At 37.7% G+C, this 24,262-nt stretch overlaps 1 protein-coding gene across 1 annotated transcript in view; it reads right to left on the bottom strand.

Moving 5' to 3' along the window:
• LOC144291817 (uncharacterized) overlaps positions 1–24,262 on the bottom strand; it is an 80,728-nt gene that overhangs the window by 27,424 nt on the left and 29,042 nt on the right. Inside the window, exon 3 of the mRNA XM_077861615.1 lies at positions 8,486–8,544. Coding sequence (XP_077717741.1) covers positions 8,486–8,544 — 59 coding nt within the window. The remainder of the gene's footprint in view (positions 1–8,485; positions 8,545–24,262) is intronic.

Below are 24,262 nucleotides of genomic sequence, written 5' to 3'. Positions count from 1 at the left end.
AAATCAGTAAAACTTACATAATAATATAAATGAAATTATGTAAGAAAAACTATACAGTATTTTATCTTGTTTTTTTAAAAGATTTTATTTATTTATATGAGAGAGCGAGGGCACTCACTCCACACCAAGGAGCCAGGAGAGAGGCAGAGGGGGAAGGAGAGGTACAAGCAGACTCCTTGCTGAGCATGGAGCCTGATGTGGGGCTCAATCCCAGGACCCTGATCCAAAACCAAGGGTCAGATGCTTAAGCTACTGAGCCATCCAGGGGCCCTAAAACTATACAGTATTTTAAACAGAGAAGATTGAATATAAGGAGTTATTTCCTAGAACACTGAGTTGACATAATGAGGAGTTGGGTAGTAGGAAGGAAAGTGAATAGTAAAGAATATAGGAATAATAGATGATAGATACCAGAAAGCAGATATAATAAAATAGAAACATGCACGTGTACAATATACAATATGTGTAATATAATAAGTACAATCTAATACAGAAAGTCATGCCATAGAGTCACAACCTGTAGCGATGGGAAAGCACCCCTGCCCCTGGGGCTGCAATGAAGACTTCACAAGAAAGGGCTTGACTGACGGTGGCCCAATTCTATGGCAGAAAATTCACTGTTGATGCCGCACCTGTGGAATTTGCTGGAACCTGCTAGAAATCCATCATTCAGAGTGCGAGGGAAAGACGTTCAAAGGGCATTGTCTCAGCAGAGGTGCTCTGCTACAAAACTGCCTGAGGGAATTTCTGAGGGATGCTGCTGGGTGCTGCGGGCTGCTGTGCATGACTAAAGCTGCCTGCTGGAAAAAGCTGTAAATGTCACAGTGTGACTGTTACAGAGGGATGCAGTGTAAGGTGTGATGCTGGAGATCCTGGGGTAGCGGCCCAGGCTGAAGGAGCAAGGTGTGCTGCAGGAGCCTACACACAAGCATGCTAGAACCAGGAATCAAAACGCCTTCCTCCTGCAGTCTCCTTGGAGCGCTGCCCTACTGACAACACTTCACATCTGGTCGGGAGACAAAACACAAGGAAACAAACAAAACAGCAGCCAAAACCTCTTCAAAGGGCCCAGGCCCACCTTCACAGAACAGGCAAAAAATGTTGAATTTGAACTGGAGGTGAAAGGCAATCAACTGACAACTGGGATGGGACACCATTGTTTTAGGTGTTGGGAGGGTCGGAATGCACACAATGGTGGAAAGCAGAGGAATCGAAGATACTGTTTTCTTAGTTTCCAGTTCACCTGGGGCTCCGCGCCTGTTGTGAACCTGATGCCAACTTGGTATCTAATTCTGCCTCGATAGCTCATTGAGGTCATGGGAATTTTCGTTATTCACAATTGCATGATTTCATATGTGAGTTTGTAACGTTGTCAACTTTCACAACCCTGGGGATGCAACGCCAACTGCATTCTGTAAAGAGAGTGCCCCTTGGAGTCATGCAATGGTCAGTCTACAGGGTCACATATGGTGGCCCGGCCAACAGCAAATATCCTTGATGAAGGAACACATGTTCTCCCAGCATTAACATTCTCGTAGATACTATCAGTAGGTTAGACATATTATCTCAAAAGCCTTGAGATTCTATAATATTTCTGATTTATATCAAGCTCTTTTATGCTATTTATTGTGACAAACTTGTAGAGGGTGGTTATAGGTAAACATACCTCATCATCATGTATTATAGTGGCTTCCTTAAAAGAGCTACCTAAAATAAGTGAGGTAAAGCTTCACATTTTAAATAATATTTCATGATTTAGTCACATCACCACAGAGGGCATTAGGATGGTTTTAAATTTCCCTCTACACCTCAAACTGCTTATTATTGGCCACAACCCAGACTTGCTGATGACATCCAAAATCCCTGTGAGCTCAAAGACTAAACAGTGTTCCAGTTGGCATTGTGGTTGTCTATTATATGGAAGAAGTGACTCCCACGGTTTCCTATCACATGCTCAGGTGACCACATACTTCTTTTTTGGTCCTGTTGAATTACATTGTTTGACAATTTACGCGGAATTCCTTTATACAAGCTCTGGCTCATTTTAAATGTTTTCAGGAGCCATTAGTTATATCATGCCCCCCTCCGAAATTTGGCTTATTCTGACATTTCATGAGTTCATATGTTAAGAAATGACTTACCAAATATCTAAAAATCTTTCTCCTTTCCACTGAAAAGTTGCCAGAGATATTTACATATATTGGTGATATGTGTATGCACACCCACCCCTTCTAGAACTTTTAAAGTTCTTCAGGTTCTAAGCATTCAGTCATTTCACTTGCATATATAACCTGGCAACAGAGATTTATGCACACTCAGGTGCTAATAAATATCCAATGTATAATTTTTAAAGTTAAAACAATGACCCAGTTATCATTATCTCCTCATCTAAAGGTTAATAGCACAAGTTGAGTGTGAAATGGCAAAACAATACTGGGCATGTCTTCCATAAATGGCATGCCTGGGTCTTCAAAATATAACTTTAAAAATTGGGAAAAATGATCATTCCAGTGAAAAAATAATTAGCCAGATCTTACGTATATATCTGGCTCCTAACCTCTTTGATTCTCTGTATATTTAAAATATGGTTTTAGTCACATCTCTTCTTTACCTCTGAGAAACCCTACCAGGATTTTGCTTGCTTTTCAAAATGGTTTCTGAGCATAACAAATACTTCTAGCAGTTTGAATAGTGTAAAAATGTTGATTTTATATTTGCAAGCTTTACCATTTGAAATTTTATACTAAATAAACCACGCGTGTACACGTTAATAATTCCCAGATGAAGATAGATGTAATTGATCCACCTTTTCCAAGCTATGGAGGTCTCTTTTGCCTTTAGATGGCCAATCGTGTCACCTTGCAATGGTGAACATGCAGTTACACACAAGACTCGTGTTGCTGCAAGCGGTCTGGAGGCAACAAAAACAAATTGATGGAGACAGAAATAGGAGAATCCCACCCTGTCAGAAGATGAATGAGCTGAACTTGCCTGATGTGAACCCAGGCTGACACAAGCAAGGTGGAATCAAAGAGTGAGCAACTTTTGACAACCCATGCTTCACAGCCCTGACCACTGTGGATGCCCGTGATTATCTCCAGACAAAATGACTGTGAGTAAAAGGCTTACATACACTTAAATTAAACACAGCAGGGTTTTAGTAATCTCTGTTTGCATTTTACTTTCTGTTAAGAAGGAAATTGCTTGGACTTGGAACATTTCATTTAATGGCATTTTTAGTTACCTTTTGTACTTCTAATGCCATAGTCTAAATTCACTCTAAATTACCCAGTAAGACATAGGAAACTTTTGTCCTTTTTTGTTTATTTTTTTTTTAAATTGCAGTAGCTTCCTTACCAATTTTACTAAATTAAATGTGTTTTAAGGCATCTCAGTTCTTGAAACTTAATTATCCCAATCTCTGGGTGAAGTATAGCAAACAATACAAACCCCATTTATGTAATTTATTCTGCAAAAGAAAATAATGGAATGCAGTTGTGCTAATGATATACACGTTTCTGCATTTTTTTCCCCTTTTCGACAACAACTTAGCAAAACCATGTCATTTTGAAACAAAAGCTTTAAGGGCATTTGGGGGTTTTGGTTCGTCCACACACTGCTTTTAGGAGAAGGCAGTAAACTGCATAATATTATGCGCCTTTGAAATATCATGAGAGATTTTTGTTTTGTTTCCCTCGTTTTATCCTTCCATCAATGAGTATTATTGACAGTTACCCATAATAAACTATGAATAAAGATCATGGCTTGTAATTGTAATGTGTAAATAAGAAGAAAAATATGTAGATACTTCAATAGCTGAAGTACCATTCATTAAATCCCAGCAGAGTAGAATTTAGTTGTTAGACCACCACATAAAATCTAGAAAACTTTGGTTTAAACTCAGGCATAATAAGAAAATCTATCCTCTTGTTCTTGTTTAAAATAGAGATTTGAAATTCCTAAGTCCATGGTTACGTGTTATTTAATATCGCTATTCACTAATGTAATCAGCTAATCGTTCTAGTTTGCTGAAGTTCACCTGCTGCATTACTTAAAGGTGAATTAATTAGGCTATGCCATACTTTTGGAAGGTGCATAACTTGACCCACCTCATGAGATTGTCCTGATAGATGGGACCATGAATGGTTCAAGGATCTGGCCATTCAGAAAAAAATGGGGCACTGAATCCTGTGTAGCTCAAGTCAAAGCACAACAAATAAAAACAACTTCCTCTTCAAAACAAATGCACAAACAATAAAAGTAAAGAAATAATAAAATACCACAGGTAAGTTAGCTGAGTAGTACAGACCATTTCTTCTCTGACACACCTTCTATTTTCTTAATTGTAATTAGTACTTACATGTAATTATACAGGTTATCATCCCATCAGTATTTTGTTACAGGGCATTGTAGATGCTCCACCTACTCCACTGAAGAAGGAGATTTTTGATTCATTATTACCTTCAAAAGGATGAGACACTTGCTAATAAGACACAATGCCTTGTATCTTGAGCCTTCTGTTTTTTTTAGAGACGGACCCGTCTACACTATCATTATGGAACACAGAAAGAACTTGCTTATTTTAAAAATATTTATTATAATCTTCTTTCATGATTACAAACAAAGTGATATTCAGTTATGTATTTTTGCATATGCTACTTTTTCCTGAGGTGATTGAAGAAGGAAATCCAAGGCAGCTTGGGTGGCTCAGTGGTTTAGCACCGCCTTCAGCCCAGGGCCTGATCCTGGAGACCAGGGATCGAGTCCCACATCGGGCTCCCTGCAGGGAGCCTTCTTCTCTCTCTGCCTGTGTCTCTGCCTTTCTCTCTGTCTCTGTCTCTCATGAATAAATAAATAAATAAAATCTAAGGAAAAAAAAAAAAAAGGAAACCCTGGTGATAAGAACCTGACACTTCTCCAGTAAATCCTTCTCAGCAGTACATGGTCAGGGCCTGTAAGGCTATTTACACCTCGGTGATGTCTTTCTGATAATGATACCTCACTCAACACATTTCCAAAATGTCATATTGTGGAGTTTCACCTAAAATGTTATTCTTACCTAATCTTGTAAGTGAAATCACAATTGAACCATGAGATTCAGATACAACATTTTATGGATTGGCTACACAAAGTACAAATTGGACAAATGTGAGGGTTAATATACAATCATGCTTATGTACCCATATGAAAAAGCAGTACATAATAGGTATATGCATGCACTCGTGTGTCTGTGTGTGTGTGTATATATATATATATATATATATATATATATATATATATATCACAATTAAAATTATACCTAGAGTACTAAATTAAAATTAGTTTCCCACTAGCTAGCACGTATTTATTTATGCAGAACTCAGAAGATCTGAATTTCAACTTGTTCTCTCAGGTTTACAGACATTTAAGCACATTATTAGGAACAGTGATTATTCGGCACACCAACACTCAGGTATCACCCAACTTCATTACTACCTGATTAATTAACCTGTTTAAAGTGTGAAAGTTGGCACCTTGTCATTAGAATCCATGGAAATAACTAATGAGAAACTATGAAATAATTTGTTCCTCAATTAAAAAACCTGAAAGAAGAGGTTTTATCTCATTATTCTTGTTTCCTGTTATCACCTATACAAAGCCAAGATGATTTTGCAAAACTTACTGTCTAAAGAGAACAGGCTATGTAACATCTCAGGGAACATTTCACAGATCTTTAATAAAATGTGGTGTTATTCAACAGCAAAAGGTAAGCCAAGAAGGTTCCTGGGATAATATATTCATTATAGAGCATCAGTGTGAAAGTAGCTTCATCTCATACCTGGTGTTCAGGTTTAAATGAGGTTTCTGAGTAAGAAAAGAGTGAAGGAGAAGTAATCCAGTTCAATTTAGTTCTGTCTAAAGGGACTTCAGGAAAAATATCACAAGCAGTAATTAGTATTAGAGGACTATTAAATTACGACATTTCCATATATTAAAAAACACAGCCCCAAGCCCAAATTTCCCTCAATGTGGTTGCTTTTATTCAGTGGCCACATTACAGCACTACTCAAATAAGAAAAAAGGCAGTAAAGTTATTAATTTCAATTGTTTTCCCTTGTCTACATTCATGAGATCATACATATCACATGAAAATGCTGAAAAGTATCAAAGGTACTTCCCTAATCTAAAACATTTTATAATATTTACAGATTCATCCTCCTACTCATGTTATTCATGCCAATGAAGTACATCTCTGTTGTTTAATGTTAAAGTAAAGAAGCCAAAAGTTTTTCTTGGAGGTAAAGTGAACAATCTTTCTTGCACTGATTATTTTACATACATCTTTCCAGTTCGAGAGAGTTTCGTGCTCTGAGCCATGGCAGGATATAGACTATAGAATCCATCCAATGTAAAGCTAGGCATAAATGAATACAGATGTTAATTAATTGGATATCCCTATTTAAATTCCTTGAAATATATTCTGGATCATGTCCCCTGCTTCCTTGTATAAATCTTTAAGCTGAGGCCACCCGCGTTTAGTGAAGGAAATAGTGAAATTTCTAAAAACCACACGCATGTTTTTTCAAAATCAAGGTTTTGTGAAGATAATCACAAAGTTTAAAATAACAAAGTGTAATTAATCCACTTTAGGAAAAAACTCTGTATCTATTTTATACTCTAAGCTTTATAATTTTACTGAGTTGCAAAATATCCTAGAAAATAAAAAAAGAAAGAAAGAAAGAAGAAGAAGAAGAAGAAGAAGAAGAAGAAGAAGAAGAAGAAGAAGAAGAAGAAAGAAAGAAAGAAAGAAAGAAAGAAAGAAAGAAAGGAAAAGAAGAAACAGCCTGTTGGTTGGTAGCACATTTTAAATATCTTTGCTTTATCTCCTGAAAACATTTCCATGAGTACATAATGAAAAATTTCGAGACAGGCCAAATAGTTACTATCTGGTGAGCATCAGTGGAGTACCAAACTGTATGTTAGGAATGTCATACACAAAACCTCATTTATGTCTTACCATTCTTAAGAGTTTATATAATTATGTCCATTTACCCATGAGGAAACGGAAGTCCAGTAGTATTTATTATGTTGTCAAATTTTATATTCAGACAGCAAATTCCTTATCTCCTCCTACACTGTGTTGGTTCAAATCAACAAGTAATATAATACAGAATAGTATTCCCATATAATGTTACCTATTAGTAAATGCCTAAGTACACCAAAAATGAGATTATTTATTTGTTTTTAAGAACGTGAAACAAAATGTATGGGTACAAATAATTTGATAGAATCGATTATAAAACAAAAACAATAAAAATATATTTCAAATTAAATCAGACTTTCATCAGAAATTATATCTCTCGTAGTTAGCATTATTGACGGATAATATCATGAATATTAAAAAGAGTAATTAAAATTGGGCAAAAACAGAGAACGAGGAAAACAACATGCTGCAAGTAGGGGTATTGGGATTGGGGAAAAACTGCATGATCATCTTAATGAGGAATATCAGGCTAAGTAAAAAAGGAAAGTGAAAAAAAAAAAAGGAAACGAAATAAAAGAGGTTCCTGTCAAAGCAGCCTCTTTATTTTATTTTTTGTAAGATCAGCTATTTAAACATTTGTACCAGTCCAAAGTGAAGGGAAAGAAAATGACCTAAAACTTCAGAAGTATCGGTATCACTTTAAGGTAGACAGAAGCTGTATTTAAAATGATTAGATTATTTGAACTTTGTTTTTTGAATAAAAATGTCAACTTTAAAAATAATAAAATGATTTTTAAAAGACAATGTTTCAAGAACAAATATTCAGGGAATGGAAGATACAAAAGGGTGTGAAATGATATGATCTTTAAGCCCAAAAATCTATCGTGGGAAAAGAATAAATAATAAATATGAGTAAAATGGAATTGACCCTGAAAAATGAATTATGGAAAGAGACTCTTTTAAAGAGAGTAGTAATAACTCAGTAATAAAAATAAGGACCGTGCATGGAATAGTAAGATGTGCCTAAAACCTGCATATACTTGATATTAATACTTATATCTTTTATAAGATATAAAATATATATATATAAATATATATATTATATATATATTTATATATATGTGTGTGTATATATATATACATAAAGTCATATTACCTTTTTCCTTTTGTACAGTATTGATATATATAAGATATATATATATGCGTACATATATCTCATACATGTCAACATCTGGAAGCCTATTTCCATATATATATGGGTATATATAGGAGATAGATTCCATATATGTATGAGATATAGACATGAGGTAGATATAGCTATATCTCATACATGCCAACATCTAGAAGCCTATTTCCACTATCAATTAATATAAAACATCAAAATGGGAAAAAAATTTCATAGTTTCTAATCATTCAGTGTCTAACCATTATATGTAAGAAATGTTACCATTTCTTACATATAAACTGATGTTCTGGAGCTGCTACTCCACCTATGAGTCGTTTTATAGATACAATACTTACGTCACTCCAGTCTGACCCTTTCATTTGCAAGTCTCCTGAGTCCGAGGAAACGGGTGTCTCTATTGGGATTGGGATTGGGAAGCTCTGAATTAGTGGCATTCCTGGTAATGTTTTGCATTTATTTTTATATCAATAGTGAAAAGCATTACTATTGTTTAATCTTATCTCCACTCCAGAACTAAAGGGAGTGTATTATGTGACTTCCTTCCTCTGTTGCCCCCAATAGCAGGGGTCAGGTTCTACTTTAATCAGCAAACACTGGAAAGGAACACAAACAAGAGTAAATTAAGCTAAAAATAGTCATCCCCTCTTCACATCACTGCCTTCAGTACACCGAGGCTTCTCCCACGTCCCCTCACTTGCGGTTTAGATTGAGGCTTGAGCATCTCTATGGGAGGTGACATCGCCAAGCTGGAGTCCCTGATGTGGTCACTTTCACCAGCTATTGCTGCTAGTGTTTGAAACCCACCTTGGCTCATATCTGAAAATGATCAATGGAGAAGCATGGGAAACTTCCTTGAACCTGTCACTCTTCCCCCACTATCAATCACATAGGAGACATGGAGTTGTGCAGTTTACATGGACAGCTACACCCCACCCTTGAAAATTTTATTCAAGAAACACACTGAATATTATGAAGAACACAATCTGGGAAACTGAATCATGATTCTAGATTTCCAAATGAATCACACAGGAAGTCCTAATAAATGGGATCCCTTAAAAGAATTGTACTCTATTAACCAAGCCATAATCATATTTAAATGAATAGGGAATGTATTTTAGAAGTATTTTAAAATTTAAAATGTTCAGTAGATTTTTAATCATGAGAGATGTACGTTTATATAACTGTTCTTTGCATTCAGTTAGCCAAGGTCAATTTCCATTTTTTTTCATAGAAATACTGTCTATCATTCTATCGAAAGATTGATTATTCCTCTTAAGAAAATAGGGCTGATGCTTAAGAGTTGGTAGCTTCCTCAACTGTACTAGTGATGACAGAGAAGATATGACCAAGGTCTGAATCACTATCCGTAGTTGAGCATAGAGGCCAGTTAGGAAGGATGGAGACAGAGCGGGACCAGGTTTCAGTCGCCAAATGCATGCTAGAGATTGTAGACTGGTCCCCAACCTTTCACCACATTCTGACTGATAGAAAGTATACTACCCATTATATCCTTGGAGACACAAGGTAGAGGGGAAGCAAGCATCTGATTCGGGGAGGTAGGTATTAAGTGTTGAGCGGGTATCTGAACCTTCCCCAGTTGCCAGTTCTAGACATCACCATCACCTTTGTTCCATTACTTGTTTTCTCTCTCTAAGTCATGCAGTTCATGCGTGAATTCCAGGTTACTTTAAGGAGAGAAACTCGGTCAGGCCTAGTGGGTAGAAATGGACAAGTGTGACCTGATAAAGTAAATGTGCTTCGCAGCCACCAGCGCTCCTCCAGGTGCAGCACGGGAGTGAACACAGGGGTCTGGAAATGCAATTAACTACTCCAAAAGCTTTCAGCCCATTGCTACTCTGACATTTAGGGTTTCTGACAACTTGTTACCTTTTTTGTCTCCCCTTGAAATGCTGTTTACTAAAGGAACATAATCCTAGTGTCTGATTCATACAGTACTTATTAAGCAATCAATGAACTTGTCACTGGGATATTAATTTGAGTTCAGAAACAAATTATGTTATTTAACTTTTGATGTCTCAGTGTCTTTACTCATGAACAGAGAGCTCAAGTCCTATTTATTAAGAAATTGCTTTCGAAGCTTCAAAAGTATTTTCCCTTTCTTTGAAAAACAAAAACAAAGTATAATGTTTAGCTCTCCAACAATATTTATCTTGTTCATGCATCAAATTATGGAGATTATCATGTCTTTTTAAAATTCCCATTTGTGCATTTCCTTCGGCGTAATGGTATAACTTTCATTTTAAATATGGAATTTCAAGATAAATTGCAAAACAAATCAATCTCCAATAGATAAATAAAAAATGTGCAATGAAGCTAAAAATATCTTCCACCAAGGTGCTAGTTGGCTGTGTTGCTTAGCTACCCATGACCAAACAGGCTGACAGCACCATGAACTCTCTGGCTGAGCCGGGTGTAATTACCAACAAGATTTCCATTTCATTAAGTTCCACTTACAAATCTTGAGAATTTCAAAATGTGCATATTCAGAAGACTTCACCATTGTAAATGAGGACAAGATTTATTTGTTAAAAAAAATGATATTCCTCAATGTGTCTATGAGTAACAACAACTTGCAAAGGTTGAAATAATGACATTTTTCATAGCAAAATTCTGTTTTTAAAGGAAATAACTATATTCACAGAGTGAGGAGCAGGGAATATCTTTTTTATCATGAAAATTGCCTTTCATTTTTGCTTTATATACAAATATAATTATGAATGGAAAACTTAGGCCTTCTTTGTGTTCTTGAAAAACTACAAACCATTGATTTTTCTTTTCCATCAGAGGTAATCTTTTCATGCTTTTGTCCCCAATTCTAATGCTTAAATGGAGGTTAATTTCTCAAATATCTTAGATGATTTATCAGAGTCCTGTTCAGAGAACACAGTAATTCAGTTCATCAGACAACAAAGCCCATTAGCAGATATTACCAAGTCACTACTAAAAGGCAAGGATAAAGGAAATGCAGAGATTCATATCCCTTCATAATTAACACACAAAGCTTTGAGTGCAGATTACAGTAGGATTATGGTGAATTAAAGAAGTACATTTGATGCACAGTTTATAGATTTCTTATTGTTTATCATACTTATCTGAAATATATATGCATCCGTTTAATTCTATAAGCATATAATTGAAACAAATAGCTGAAATCCATTTATATCATCTGAAAGTAAAAAAGAAAAAAAGAAAGATTATGTTTCAAGCATATTTGCATCCATTTACAACATAATAAACTGGACAACATTTTACTGTCCATTTCCTCTATTCTCTGTAGAGACAGAACTTTTCTTCCTCTGATTCTGGATGAATTTGTGTTAATTTTAAAATAAGTTTTAAAAGTATTTATCAAAATAATACATGAATAAGACAGCACAACCTATAGTACAAATAAGTTTACGGAGAAAGTAAGTAGTCTCTGGCTCCTTTCCTTATAACAGCCCTGTGCTCCCTACTGTTTTCTTTCTTTTTTTTTTTTTCTTTTTCTTTTTGGTAGTTATGATGTTTTCTTGAGATTAAGTTCTTATAACATAAAATTAACCACTTTAAAGGAAACAATCCAGCGGCATTTAGTGCATTCACAATGTTGTACATAACCTGTCTCTACTTAATTCCAAAACATTTTCATCACTCACAGCCAGTAAGCTGTTGTTTCCTGCTGCTTCTTACCTCCAACGCTGGCAACTGCAGATCTATGTTCTTTCTCTGTGGATTTACCTATTCTAGACATTTCATATGAATGGAACCATGACATATTTGACAGTTTGTGTCTGGCTTCTTTCATGTATCATAACGTAATGATATTGAGCTTAATTCTCCTGGAAAGGACTCTCGTAATTTTTTGAAAATATACTCATATCTCTATGCCAGACAAGACCTGTTGATTTCCTAACATGAAATGAGAGTATCCCATATTTATATCTCCCCCTTCTCATTCCAGTGAATTGCTTTACTATTTTTAGTTTTTCCACTGGTTGCTATAGTGATTTAAGTGATTGATATTTATTTATTTAAAGTAGGCTCAACACTCAGCATGGAGCCCAACATGAGGCTTGAATTCATGATCCCAATATCAGATCTGAGCTGAGATCAAGAGTTGGATGCTCAACCAGCTGAAACACTCAGGTGCTCCTTAAGCAATAGATTTAAACTCATATTTTTTCTCTTACAGTAATGTTTTGACTCCATATTTTGTAAATTGAGGATATTCAAACAATTACTTTCTCCTCTTCCCTGTTTCCCTTTTGTTTCATCTCGTCTGTCACACTGCACCTTTCCATTGTCAAAATGTATGCATTTATTCATTTTTCAAATATTTATTGAGAAACACATTTATTATGAATAGTCTTCATTTTCACTTGCTTTATATTTGGACCGTGATTTTCTTACATATTTTCCTTGCATCTTTGTTTTCCTGAGCATTTATAATTTTCTTTTTATCTGCCATTTGACTTTTTCAGATCTCCAATTTTTTCTGAGCTTTCAATCAGAAATTTCATTCCTGAAGACCTTATTTTTTTTATCAAACTTTTACCTGGAGGCTATAATCTTCCTTCTCCTATCTGGAAGATTTGCCATTTTACTTATTATGAGCTTTTACCCTAATGTTCACCTTCACAAATGTGCCAAATTGCATATATTGCATTTATTGTTTCTTATCCATTTTGGATGGTTTGTTCCTTCATTTTGCTGTAATTTATCTTCAAATATTTCCCAATGACAAAAATGCATTGGAGGAAAGTTTTCTGTGGCCTTGAATGTTTGAAGATCTTTCTACTTTTACTTTCCTTGAATGACAGTTTTTCTGGGTATAAAATTTGGAAATCATCACATCTTTTCTTTCTAACATTCAGTGGCACTGATGAAAATTCTAATGATAGTACGATTTTGTTTTTATAGATAGTTTTTTTTTCTTCTACGCAAGTTTTCAAAATCCTCTGGTTATCTTTAGAGTTCTAAAACTTTACAAAATTTTCTAAAGTCAACAGTTCTTTTGTTCTCATCGACAGAATAATCAGGGAAGCCTTCATTTTTAAAAATATTTTTATTTATTTATTCATGAGAGACACACACAGAGAGAAAGGCAGAGACACAGGCAGAGGGAGAAGCAGGCCCCATGCAGGGAGCCCGACATGGGTCAATCCCAGGTCTCCAGGATCAGGCCCTGGGCTGAAGGCGAAACTAAATCGCTGAGCCACCCGCCAACTCCTGCCTTCAGGGAAGCCTTTACTGTTGACATTACATATGTCTTTCCACACTTTTTTTCAGTCTATTTGTGAAACATATTGGATATTAGACCACCTCGTTTTGTGTATTTCTATTTTCCAGTTTGCATTTGAATTGTTACTTTTTGCCTACTTTTTAGTGTTACTGAATTTTATTTTATTTTTTTTATTTTATTTTTTAAAACATTTTATTTATTTGACAGGGGAAGGGAGGGGGAGAGAGAGAGAGAAAGAGAGAACAAACAAGGGGACCTGCAAAGGGAGAGGGAGAAGCAGATTTCCCACTGGGCAGGGAACCTGACATGGGGCTCAATCCTAGGACCCTGGGATCATTACCTGAGCTGAAGCAGACAATTAACCAACTGAGCCACCCAGGTGCCCCTAGTCCTACAGAATATTAGAACATACGTTTTTATTTTCAATCTCTAAAAGCTTTTTTCATTTGATGTCTTTTTTTTTTTCCATAAGGTTCTATTTGTATTTTCTGGATATGCTTCCAATTCTTGTTTTTAGTGCATCAGATTCTTGAAGAGTCTTTTCTCTTGGACATTCCACATGAGAATCATGAAGTGATCCAGTCTCTCACTTTGTTTTACATTGATCAGAGACCATTTGTGCAGGCTTTTAGGCTGCAACTCCATATGTGACAAAATAAAAGGGATTCTATTTTAGAATACCAAAGTGCAGTAGAAAAATATTGGCTACTCTAAGACTTCTTGTCCAATTTTTTTAAAACAAACAAAAAAACATATATTTGGTTGTTTGCCTGAGTATACACTATAGCTTGTGATCTCATCTTTCACTTTCTTCTCCTTTTCCATTCTTTGTGTGTGTGTGTGTGTGTGTGTGTGTGTGTGTGTGGTGAAGAAAGTTGTTGCAGGGATATTGCCAAGTACAATTGCATTATTAACCCTCATGAATGCTCTAGTGGGCTTCCTTGCAATAAAATTAACTTGGTGGCCAGGACTTCTTAGAAATTTTATTCAGGGGATCCCTGGATGGCTCAGCGGTTTAGTGTCTGCCTTTGGCCCAGGGCGTGATCCTGGAGACTAGGGATCAAGTCCCACATCGGGCTCCCTGCATGGAGCCTGCTTCTCCCTCTGCCTGTGTCTCTGCCTCTCTCTTTCTCTCTCTGTGTGTGTCTCTCATGAATAAATAAATAAAATCTTAAAAAAAAAGAAATTTTATTCAGAAGAACTTTCCCTGGTACTGACATGATTTAATCTCCCCCTCCTTCAAGTTGTTGCTCAGATGTTAGCTTCTCGGTTAAGATTATATCCTAATCACCCATGTGAAATTGCAATCCACATCTCCTGCCAGTACTCTAGATCCATGTTCTTCTCAATTTTTTAAATTCCATGTATAGTATGCTAAAACATACTATAACATGCTTATGTAACCTGATATATAATCTACTTTTTAAATTTTAACTTCATCTTCTTTTTTTTCTTTTTCAGAAAGAAAGAGCATGTGAATGGTAGGGTACAGAGGGAGATGGAGAGGGACACAATCTTAAGCAGGCCCCATGATCACAAGGAGCCCAATACAGGGCTCGATGCAGGGCTCAATCCTGAGACCTTCTTGAGCTGAACTCAAGAGTTGAACACTTAACCAACTGGGCTACTCAGGTGTCCCTATACTCCATATTTTGTTAAATAAATGAGATTTTGGAAAAACATCCATTTATCAATCTATGATTTAGTGAAACAAAATATATTAGGACTTTTGCACATAGCACATTCTAACTAGAGGGAAAGTGGATCACCTTGTAATTTTGCTACTGAGTGTAGCTCTTTTTCATATCCATTGCACATCCCTTGCTTTCTGTTGGTTCATGACATTGCCATAATTATTTTTTAATTGAATTTTTCTGGTTAATATTTTCTTGGCATTCTATTTTTCTGATTTAAAAAAATATTGAAATGTATCCCCCAAAAAGAAATATTGGGACTGAATAAGTTCGTTAGTTTAAAAAAGTATATGTTAAGAATTAGATAATAGCCTATTGAGATTACATAGAAACCCCTAAAGTATTCATATTTTTAAAGCCAGCAATAAGGAAATCTTAGTCTGTCAGCTAAAATCACCTAGCTGTGAAAGTCAGCCCAGGTTCTATACATTTCTGTACCCCTATGGGAAGAATGAATTAATTACAATCTCTCACTTAGAGTCAAAGAAATTGAATTTCTGTTAAAATATTGGAAGATGTTAACAAAATGTGCAAGGCTATCAGTTATTTCCAATGGTTAATTTCTTTTCAAGAATTACATTACCTACTTTGTAAAGTAGAAGAATTCAGTTCAAATGGGTACATGTTGATTTTTAATCAGGATCATTTGTTTCAATGGGTGCATATTAGATGGTAATTAAGTCTAAAAAGTTTTATTATGAAGAATAAGATGTCTCACTATCATGTGTGTGTGTGTGTGTAATAATAAATGCTTTCAGGAAGTATCAATAATATTTTTAGTTAAAATATACCTTTTTAATTTTAGGAAAATGTATACCTTCTCCCACATATGTTTTCTTACTTTATTAAGCTATCGTTCATCCAAAAAAATAGTCACATGCTTCATTGCCCTTCCTTTCGATTCTCAGCATAAAAAAATTCAAGTGTTGCCCTTCCTTTTTTTGACATTAGAAGCATGTAAAAGATGTTAGGAATAGGAGTAAAAAGAGTTATCATCATAGCCTCCTGACGGACAGACAGACATAAAAACAGATAATTTCCTTTCCTTTTTTTTTTTTTAAGATTTTATTTATTTATTCATGAGAGACAGAGAGACAGAGACATAGGCAGAGGGAGAAGCAGGCTCCATGCACCGGGAGCCTGATGTGGGATTCCATCCCGGGTCTCCAGGATCGCACCCTGGGCCAAAGACAGGCGCTAAACCACTGCGCCACCCATGGATCCCCAATAATCTCCTTTCCTTATCAGAATGACATAACTAATTGAGCACCCAGTGTGTGCAGAGCATTGCACTTGCTCTTTAGATTTGTTTCTTTTAAGAATTCAGAGGCTTATAGGGGCACCGGAGTGCCTGAGTGCCAGTTGGTTAACACCTGACTCCTGGTTTTGCTCAGGTCATGATCTCATGGGTAGTGGGATGGAAAGCCATGTTGTCGCTCAATAAGGAGTCTGCTTGAAAGATTCTCTTTCTCTGCCCCGCCTCACCCCCTTTCTCTCTCTAGAATGAATAAATAAGTTAATAAAAAAAAAAAGAATTTAGAGGCTTTTTGCTCTCCAGACTTAAAATTAAAATAAACAGTTTTAAATAGATAACTTTAGTTATTATATTACTTATCATTTATTTTATTTAGTTTATAAAATAAAATAAAGGGATATAATATTCTTAGAATGGGTGGAGTTCGCTTATCTTTCCCCAGGTTTTTATGAGTTTGTTTTCTTCTCTTTCCTCCTTCATTTTTCTTTCTCTCCTCAAGGTAGCAGAAGCAGGAGTGATTAGTGCCTTGAATGAAGTAGATGTGCTTTCAGGAAACAGCAATGGCTGTTGTTGCCACCACTGTCACTTGCATGGTTCCATGTTCCTTACTGCTCCCCCTCCTATGAGGTTATGGAATGGAAGAGGGGACTCAGAAGAGGAACGGTTGCAGAACACCCTGTAGTGGATATCCCAAGCTATTAAATTATATTGAAAGAAGATTGCCATGGAGCCCCTGGGTAGCTCAGTCAGTTAAGTCTCTGACTTGATTTCAGCTCAAGTCATGATCTTAGGATCCTGAGATCAAGCCTCACATTGGGCTCTGTGTTAGACATCTAGCCTGCTTAAGATTCTCACCCTCAGTCTCTCCATCCCTCCTCTATCTCTCTCTAAAAAATAAAAATAGATTTTTTATTAAAAAGAAGAAAAAAGAAAGAAAGAAAGAAAGAAAGAAGAAGAAAGAAAGAAAGAAAGAAAGGAAGGAAGAAGATTGCTGAGGTGGAAGCACTTTTTATAATGAGAAAGAAGGCAGGGATGGATGATAAACCAATAAATTTCTTTCAGTGAGGTTATAGGTAAGAAACAATAAAGAAGAATATCTCTATGAAGAGGGACACTATATCATACTTAAAGGATCTATTCAACAAGAGGACTTAACAATCCTCAATATATATGCCCCGAATGTGGGAGCTGCCAAATATATCAATCAATTATTAACCAAAGTGAAGAAATACTTAGATAATAATACACTTATACTTGGTGACTTCAATCTAGTGCTTTCTATACTCGATAGGTCTTCTAAGCACAACATCTCCAAAGAAATGAGAGCTTTAAATGATACACTGGACCAGATGGATTTCACAGATATCTACAGAACTTTACATCCAAACTCAACTGAATACACATTCTTCTCAAGTGCACATGGAACTTTCTCCAGAATAGACCACATACTGGGTCACAAATCGGGTCTGAACCGATACCAAAAGATTGGGATCGTCCCCTGCATATTCTCAGACCATAATGCCTTGAAATTAGAATTAAATCACAACAAGAAGTTTGGAAGGACTTCAAACACGTGGAGGTTAAGGACCATCCTGCTAAAAGATGAAAGGGTCAACCAGGAAATTAAGGAAGAATTAAAAAGATTCATGGAAACTAATGAGAATGAAGATACAACCGTTCAAAATCTTTGGGATGCAGCAAAAGCAGTCCTAAGGGGGAAATACATCGCAATACAAGCATCCATTCAAAAACTGGAAATAACTCAAATACAAAAGCTAACCTTACACATAAAGGAGCTAGAGAAAAAACAGCAGATGGATCCTACACCCAGGAGAAGAAGAGAGTTAATAAAGATTCGAGCAGAACTCAACAAAATTGAGACCAGAAGAACTGTGGAACAGATCAATAGAACCAGGAGTTGGTTCTTTGAAAGAATTAATAAGATAGATAAACCATTATCCAGCCTTATTAAAAAGAAGAGAGAGAAGACTCAAATTAATAAAATCCTGAATGAGAAAGGAGAGATCACTACCAACACCAAGGAAATACAAACTATTTTAAAAACATATTATGAACAGCTATACGCCAATAAATTAGACAATCTAGAAGAAATGGACACATTCCTGGAAAGCCACAAACTACCAAAACTGGAACAGGAAGAAATAGAAAACCTGAACAGGCCAATAACCAGGGAGGAAATTAAAGCAGTCATCAAAAACCTCCCAAGACACAAAAGTCCAGGGCCAGATGGCTTCCCAGGGGAATCCTATCAAACGTTTAAAGAAGAAACCATACCTATTATCCTAAAGCTGTTTGGAAAGATAGAAAGAGATGGAGTACTTCCAAATTCGTTCTATGAGGCCAGCATCACCTTAATTCCAAAACCAGATTCTGAAGACGGGGGGAGGAGCAAGATGGCGGAGGAGTAGGGTCTCCAAATCACCTGTCTCCACCAAACTACCTAGAAAACCTTCAAATTATCCTGAAAATCTATGAATTCGGCCTGAGATTCAAAGAGAGACCAGCTGGAATGCTACAGTGAGAAGAGTTCGCGCATCTATCAAGGTAGGAAGACGGGGAAAAAGAAATAAAGGAACAAAGGCCTCCAAGGGGGAGGGGCCCCGCGAGGAGCCGGGCTGAGGCCGGGGCGAGTGTCCCCAGGACAGGAGAGCCCCGTCCCGGAGACGCAGGAGCTGCACCGACCTTCCCGGGGGAAAGGGGCTCGTTGGGAGTTGGAGCAGGTCCCAGGAGGGCGGGGATGCCCTCGGGCTCCCCGGGACAGTAACAGCAACTGCGCGCCCAGGAGAGTGCGCCGAGCTCCCTAAGGGCTGCAGCGCGCACGGCGGGACCCGGCGGGACCCGGAGCAGCTGAAGGGGCTCGGGGGCGGCTCCGCGGAGGGGGCTGCGCGGCCCCGGGAGCAGCTCGGAGGGGCTCGGGCAGAGGAAGAGGCTCCGTGCGGAGGGGGCTGCGCGGTTCCAGGAGCAGCTCGGAGGGGTCGGGCGGCGGCTCCGCGGAGGGGGCTGCGGCCCGGGAGCGCGAATCCACCAGCGCAGGCCCCGGAGCACAGGGCGCCGGGACACAGCCCAGGATCCCGCCTCCCCCGGGACAGGCAGAGGCCGGGAGGGCCCAGGACAGCGAGGACGCTCCTGCCCCGAGCTGAGATCAGCGCCCCGCCCCGGAGCCTCCAGGCCCTGCAGACGGAGTTCCTGCCGGAGCTGAATCCAGGTTTCCAGAGCTGCCCCGCCACTGGGGCTGTTCCTCCTGCGGCCTCACGGGGTAAACAACCCCCACCGAGCCCTGCGCCAGGCAGGGGCACAGCAGCTCCCCCAACTGCTAACACCTGAGAATCAGCACAACAGGCCCCTCCCCCAGAACACCAGCTAGACTGACAACTTCCAGGAGAAGCCAAGGGACTTAAAGTACACAGAATCAGAAGATACTCCCCGGTGATTCTTTTTTTGTTTGTTTGTTTTTGTTTTTGTTTTTGTTTTTGTTTTGTTTTGCTTTTTGATTTGTTTCCTTCCCCCACCCCCTTTTTTCTCCTTTCTTTTTCTTTCTCTTTTTCTTCTTTTTTTTTTTTTTCTTTTTCGTTTTTTTTCTTTTTCTTCCCTTTTTTTTTTCTCTTTCTCTTTTCTTTCCTTCTTTCTCTCCTCTCTTTTTCTCTTTTTCCCAATACAACTTGCTTTTGGCCACTCTGCACTGAGCAAAATGACTAGAAGGAAAACCTCACCTCAAAAGAAAGAATCAGAAACAGTCCTCTCTCCCACAGAGTTACAAAATCTGGATTACAATTCAATGTCAGAAAGCCAATTCAGAAGCACTATTATACAGCTACTGGTGGCTCTAGAAAAAAGTATAAAGGACTCAAGAGACTTCATGACTGCAGAATTTAGAGCTAATCAGGCAGAAATTAAAAACCAATTGAATGAGATGCAATCCAAACTAGAAGTCCTAACGACGAGGGTTAACGAGGTGGAAGAACGAGTGAGTGACCTAGAAGACAAGTTGACAGCAAAGAGGGAAACTGAGGAAAAAAGAGACAAACAATTAAAAGACCATGAAGATAGATTAAGGGAAATAAACGACAGCCTGAGGAAGAAAAACCTACGTTTAATTGGGGTTCCCGAGGGCGCCGAAAGGGACAGAGGGCCACAATATGTATTTGAACAAATTCTAGCTGAAAACTTTCCTAATCTGGGAAGGGAAACAGGCATTCAGATCCAGGAAATAGAGAGATCCCCCCCTAAAATCAATAAAAACCGTTCAACACCTCGACATTTAATTGTGAAGCTTGCAAATTCCAAAGATAAGGAGAAGATCCTTAAAGCAGCAAGAGACAAGAAATCCCTGACTTTTATGGGGAGGAGTATTAGGGTAACAGCAGACCTCTCCACAGAGACCTGGCAGGCCAGAAAGGGCTGGCAGGATATATTCAGGGTCCTAAATGAAAAGAACATGCAACCAAGAATACTTTATCCAGCAAGGCTCTCATTCAAAATGGAAGGAGAGATAAAGAGCTTCCAAGACAGGCAGCAACTAAAAGAATATGTGACCTCCAAACCAGCTCTGCAAGAAATTTTAAGGGGGCCTCTTAAAATTCCCCTTTAAGAAGAAGTTCAGTGGAACAGTCCACAAAAACAAAGACTGAATAGATATCATGATGACACTAAACTCATATCTCTCAATAGTAACTCTGAATGTGAACGGGCTTAATGACCCCATCAAAAGGCGCAGGGTTTCAGACTGGATAAAAAAGCAGGACCCATCTATTTGCTGTCTACAAGAGACTCATTTTAGACAGAAGGACACCTACAGCCTGAAAATAAAAGGTTGGAGAACCATTTACCATTCGAATGGTCCTCAAAAGAAAGCAGGGGTAGCCATCCTTATATCAGATAAACTAAAATTTACCCCAAAGACTGTAGTGAGAGATGAAGAGGGACACTATATCATACTTAAAGGATCTATTCAACAAGAGGACTTAACAATCCTCAATATATATGCTCCAAATGTGGGAGCTGCCAAATATATAAATCAATTATTAACCAAAGTGAAGAAATACTTAGATAATAATACACTTATACTTGGTGACTTCAATCTAGCTCTTTCTATACTCGATAGGTCTTCTAAGCAAAACATCTCCAAAGAAACGAGAGCTTTAAATGATACACTGGACCAGATGGATTTCACAGATATCTACAGAACTTTACATCCAAACTCAACTGAATACACATTCTTCTCAAGCGCACATGGAACTTTCTCCAGAATAGACCACATATTGGGTCACAAATCGGGTCTGAACCGATACCAAAAGATTGGGATTGTCCCCTGCATATTCTCGGACCATAATGCCTTGAAATTAGAACTAAATCACAACAAGAAGTTTGGAAGGACCTCAAACACATGGAGGTTAAGGACCATCCTGCTAAAAGATAAAAGGGTCAACCAGGAAATTAAGGAAGAATTAAAAAGATTCATGGAAACTAATGAGAATGAAGATACAACCCTTCAAAATCTTTGGGATGCAGCAAAAGCAGTCCTAAGGGGGAAATACATCGCAATACAAGCATCCATTCAAAAACTGGAAAGAACTCAAATACAAAAGCTAACCTTACACATAAAGGAGCTAGAGAAAAAACAGCAAATAGATCCTACACCCAAGAGAAGAAGGGAGCTAATAAAGATTCGAGCAGAACTCAACGAAATCGAGACCAGAAGAACTGTGGAACAGATCAACAGAACCAGGAGTTGGTTCTTTGAAAGAATTAATAAGATAGATAAACCATTAGCCAGCCTTATTAAAAAGAAGAGAGAGAAGACTCAAATTAATAAAATCATGAATGAGAAAGGAGAGATCACTACCAACACCAAGGAAATACAAACGATTTTAAAAACATATTATGAACAGCTATACGCCAATAAATTAGGCAATCTAGAAGAAATGGACGCATTCCTGGAAAGCCACAAACTACCAAAACTGGAACAGGAAGAAATAGAAAACCTGAACAGGCCAATAACCAGGGAGGAAATTGAAGCAGTCATCAAAAACCTCCCAAGACACAAGAGTCCAGGGCCAGATGGCTTCCCAGGAGAATTTTATCAAACGTTTAAAGAAGAAATCATACCTATTCTCCTAAAGCTGTTTGGAAAGATAGAAAGAGATGGAGTACTTCCAAATTCGTTCTATGAAGCCAGCATCACCTTAATTCCAAAGCCAGACAAAGACCCCGCCAAAAAGGAGAATTACAGACCAATATCCCTGATGAACATGGATGCAAAAATTCTCAACAAGATACTGGCCAATAGGATCCAACAGTACATTAAGAAAATTATTCACCATGACCAAGTAGGATTTATCCCTGGGACACAAGGCTGGTTCAACACCCGTAAAACAATCAATGTGATTCATCATATCAGCAAGAGAAAAACCAAGAACCATATGATCCTCTCATTGGATGCAGAGAAAGCATTTGACAAAATACAGCATCCATTCCTGATCAAAACTCTTCAGAGTGTAGGGATAGAGGGAACATTCCTCGACATCTTAAAAGCCATCTATGAAAAGCCCACAGCAAATATCATTCTCAATGGGGAAGCACTGGGAGCCTTTCCCCTAAGATCAGGAACAAGACAGGGATGTCCACTCTCACCACTGCTATTCAACATAGTACTGGAAGTCCTAGCCTCAGCAATCAGACAACAAAAAGACATTAAAGGCATTCAAATTGGCAAAGAAGAAGTCAAACTCTCCCTCTTCGCCGATGACATGATACTCTACATAGAAAACCCAAAAGTCTCCACCCCAAGATTGCTAGAACTCATACAGCAATTCGGTAGCGTGGCAGGATACAAAATCAATGCCCAGAAGTCAGTGGCATTTCTATACACTAACAATGAGACTGAAGAAAGAGAAATTAAGGAGTCAATCCCATTTACAATTGCACCCAAAAGCATAAGATACCTAGGAATAAACCTCACCAAAGATGTAAAGGATCTATACCCTCAAAACTATAGAACACTTCTGAAAGAAATTGAGGAAGACACAAAGAGATGGAAAAATATTCCATGCTCATGGATTGGCAGAATTAATATTGTGAAAATGTCAATGTTACCCAGGGCAATATACACGTTTAATGCAATCCCTATCAAAATACCATGGACTTTCTTCAGAGAGTTAGAACAAATTATTTTAAGATTTGTGTGGAATCAGAAAAGACCCCGAATAGCCAGGGGAATTTTAAAAAAGAAAACCATATCTGGGGGCATCACAATGCCAGATTTCAGGTTGTACTACAAAGCTGTGGTCATCAAGACAGTGTGGTACTGGCACAAAAACAGACACATAGATCAGTGGAACAGAATAGAGAATCCAGAAGTGGACCCTGAACTTTATGGGCAACTAATATTCGATAAAGGAGGAAAGACTATCCATTGGAAGAAAGACAGTCTCTTCAATAAATGGTGCTGGGAAAATTGGACATCCACATGCAGAAGAATGAAACTAGACCACTCTCTTTCACCATACACAAAGATAAACTCAAAATGGATGAAAGATCTAAATGTGAGACAAGATTCCATCAAAATCCTAGAGAAGAACACAGGCAACACCCTTTTTGAACTCGGCCATAGTAACTTCTTGCAAGATACATCCACGAAGGCAAAAGAAACAAAAGCAAAAATGAACTATTGGGACTTCATCAAGATAAGAAGCTTTTGCACAGCAAAGGATACAGTCAACAAAACTCAAAGACAACCTACAGAATGGGAGAAGATATTTGCAAATGACATATCAGATAAAGGGCTAGTTTCCAAGATCTATAAAGAACTTATTAAACTCAACACCAAAGAAACAAACAATCCAATCATGAAATGGGCAAAAGACATGAACAGAAATCTCACAGAAGAAGACATAGACATGGC

Source organism: Canis aureus, chromosome 20 (assembly GCF_053574225.1).
Source record: "Canis aureus isolate CA01 chromosome 20, VMU_Caureus_v.1.0, whole genome shotgun sequence".
NCBI classification, from domain to species: Eukaryota; Metazoa; Chordata; class Mammalia; order Carnivora; family Canidae; genus Canis; species Canis aureus.
The sequence above is the reverse complement of the archived record's forward strand: the minus strand, read 5'-3'. Positions and strand labels throughout refer to the sequence as shown.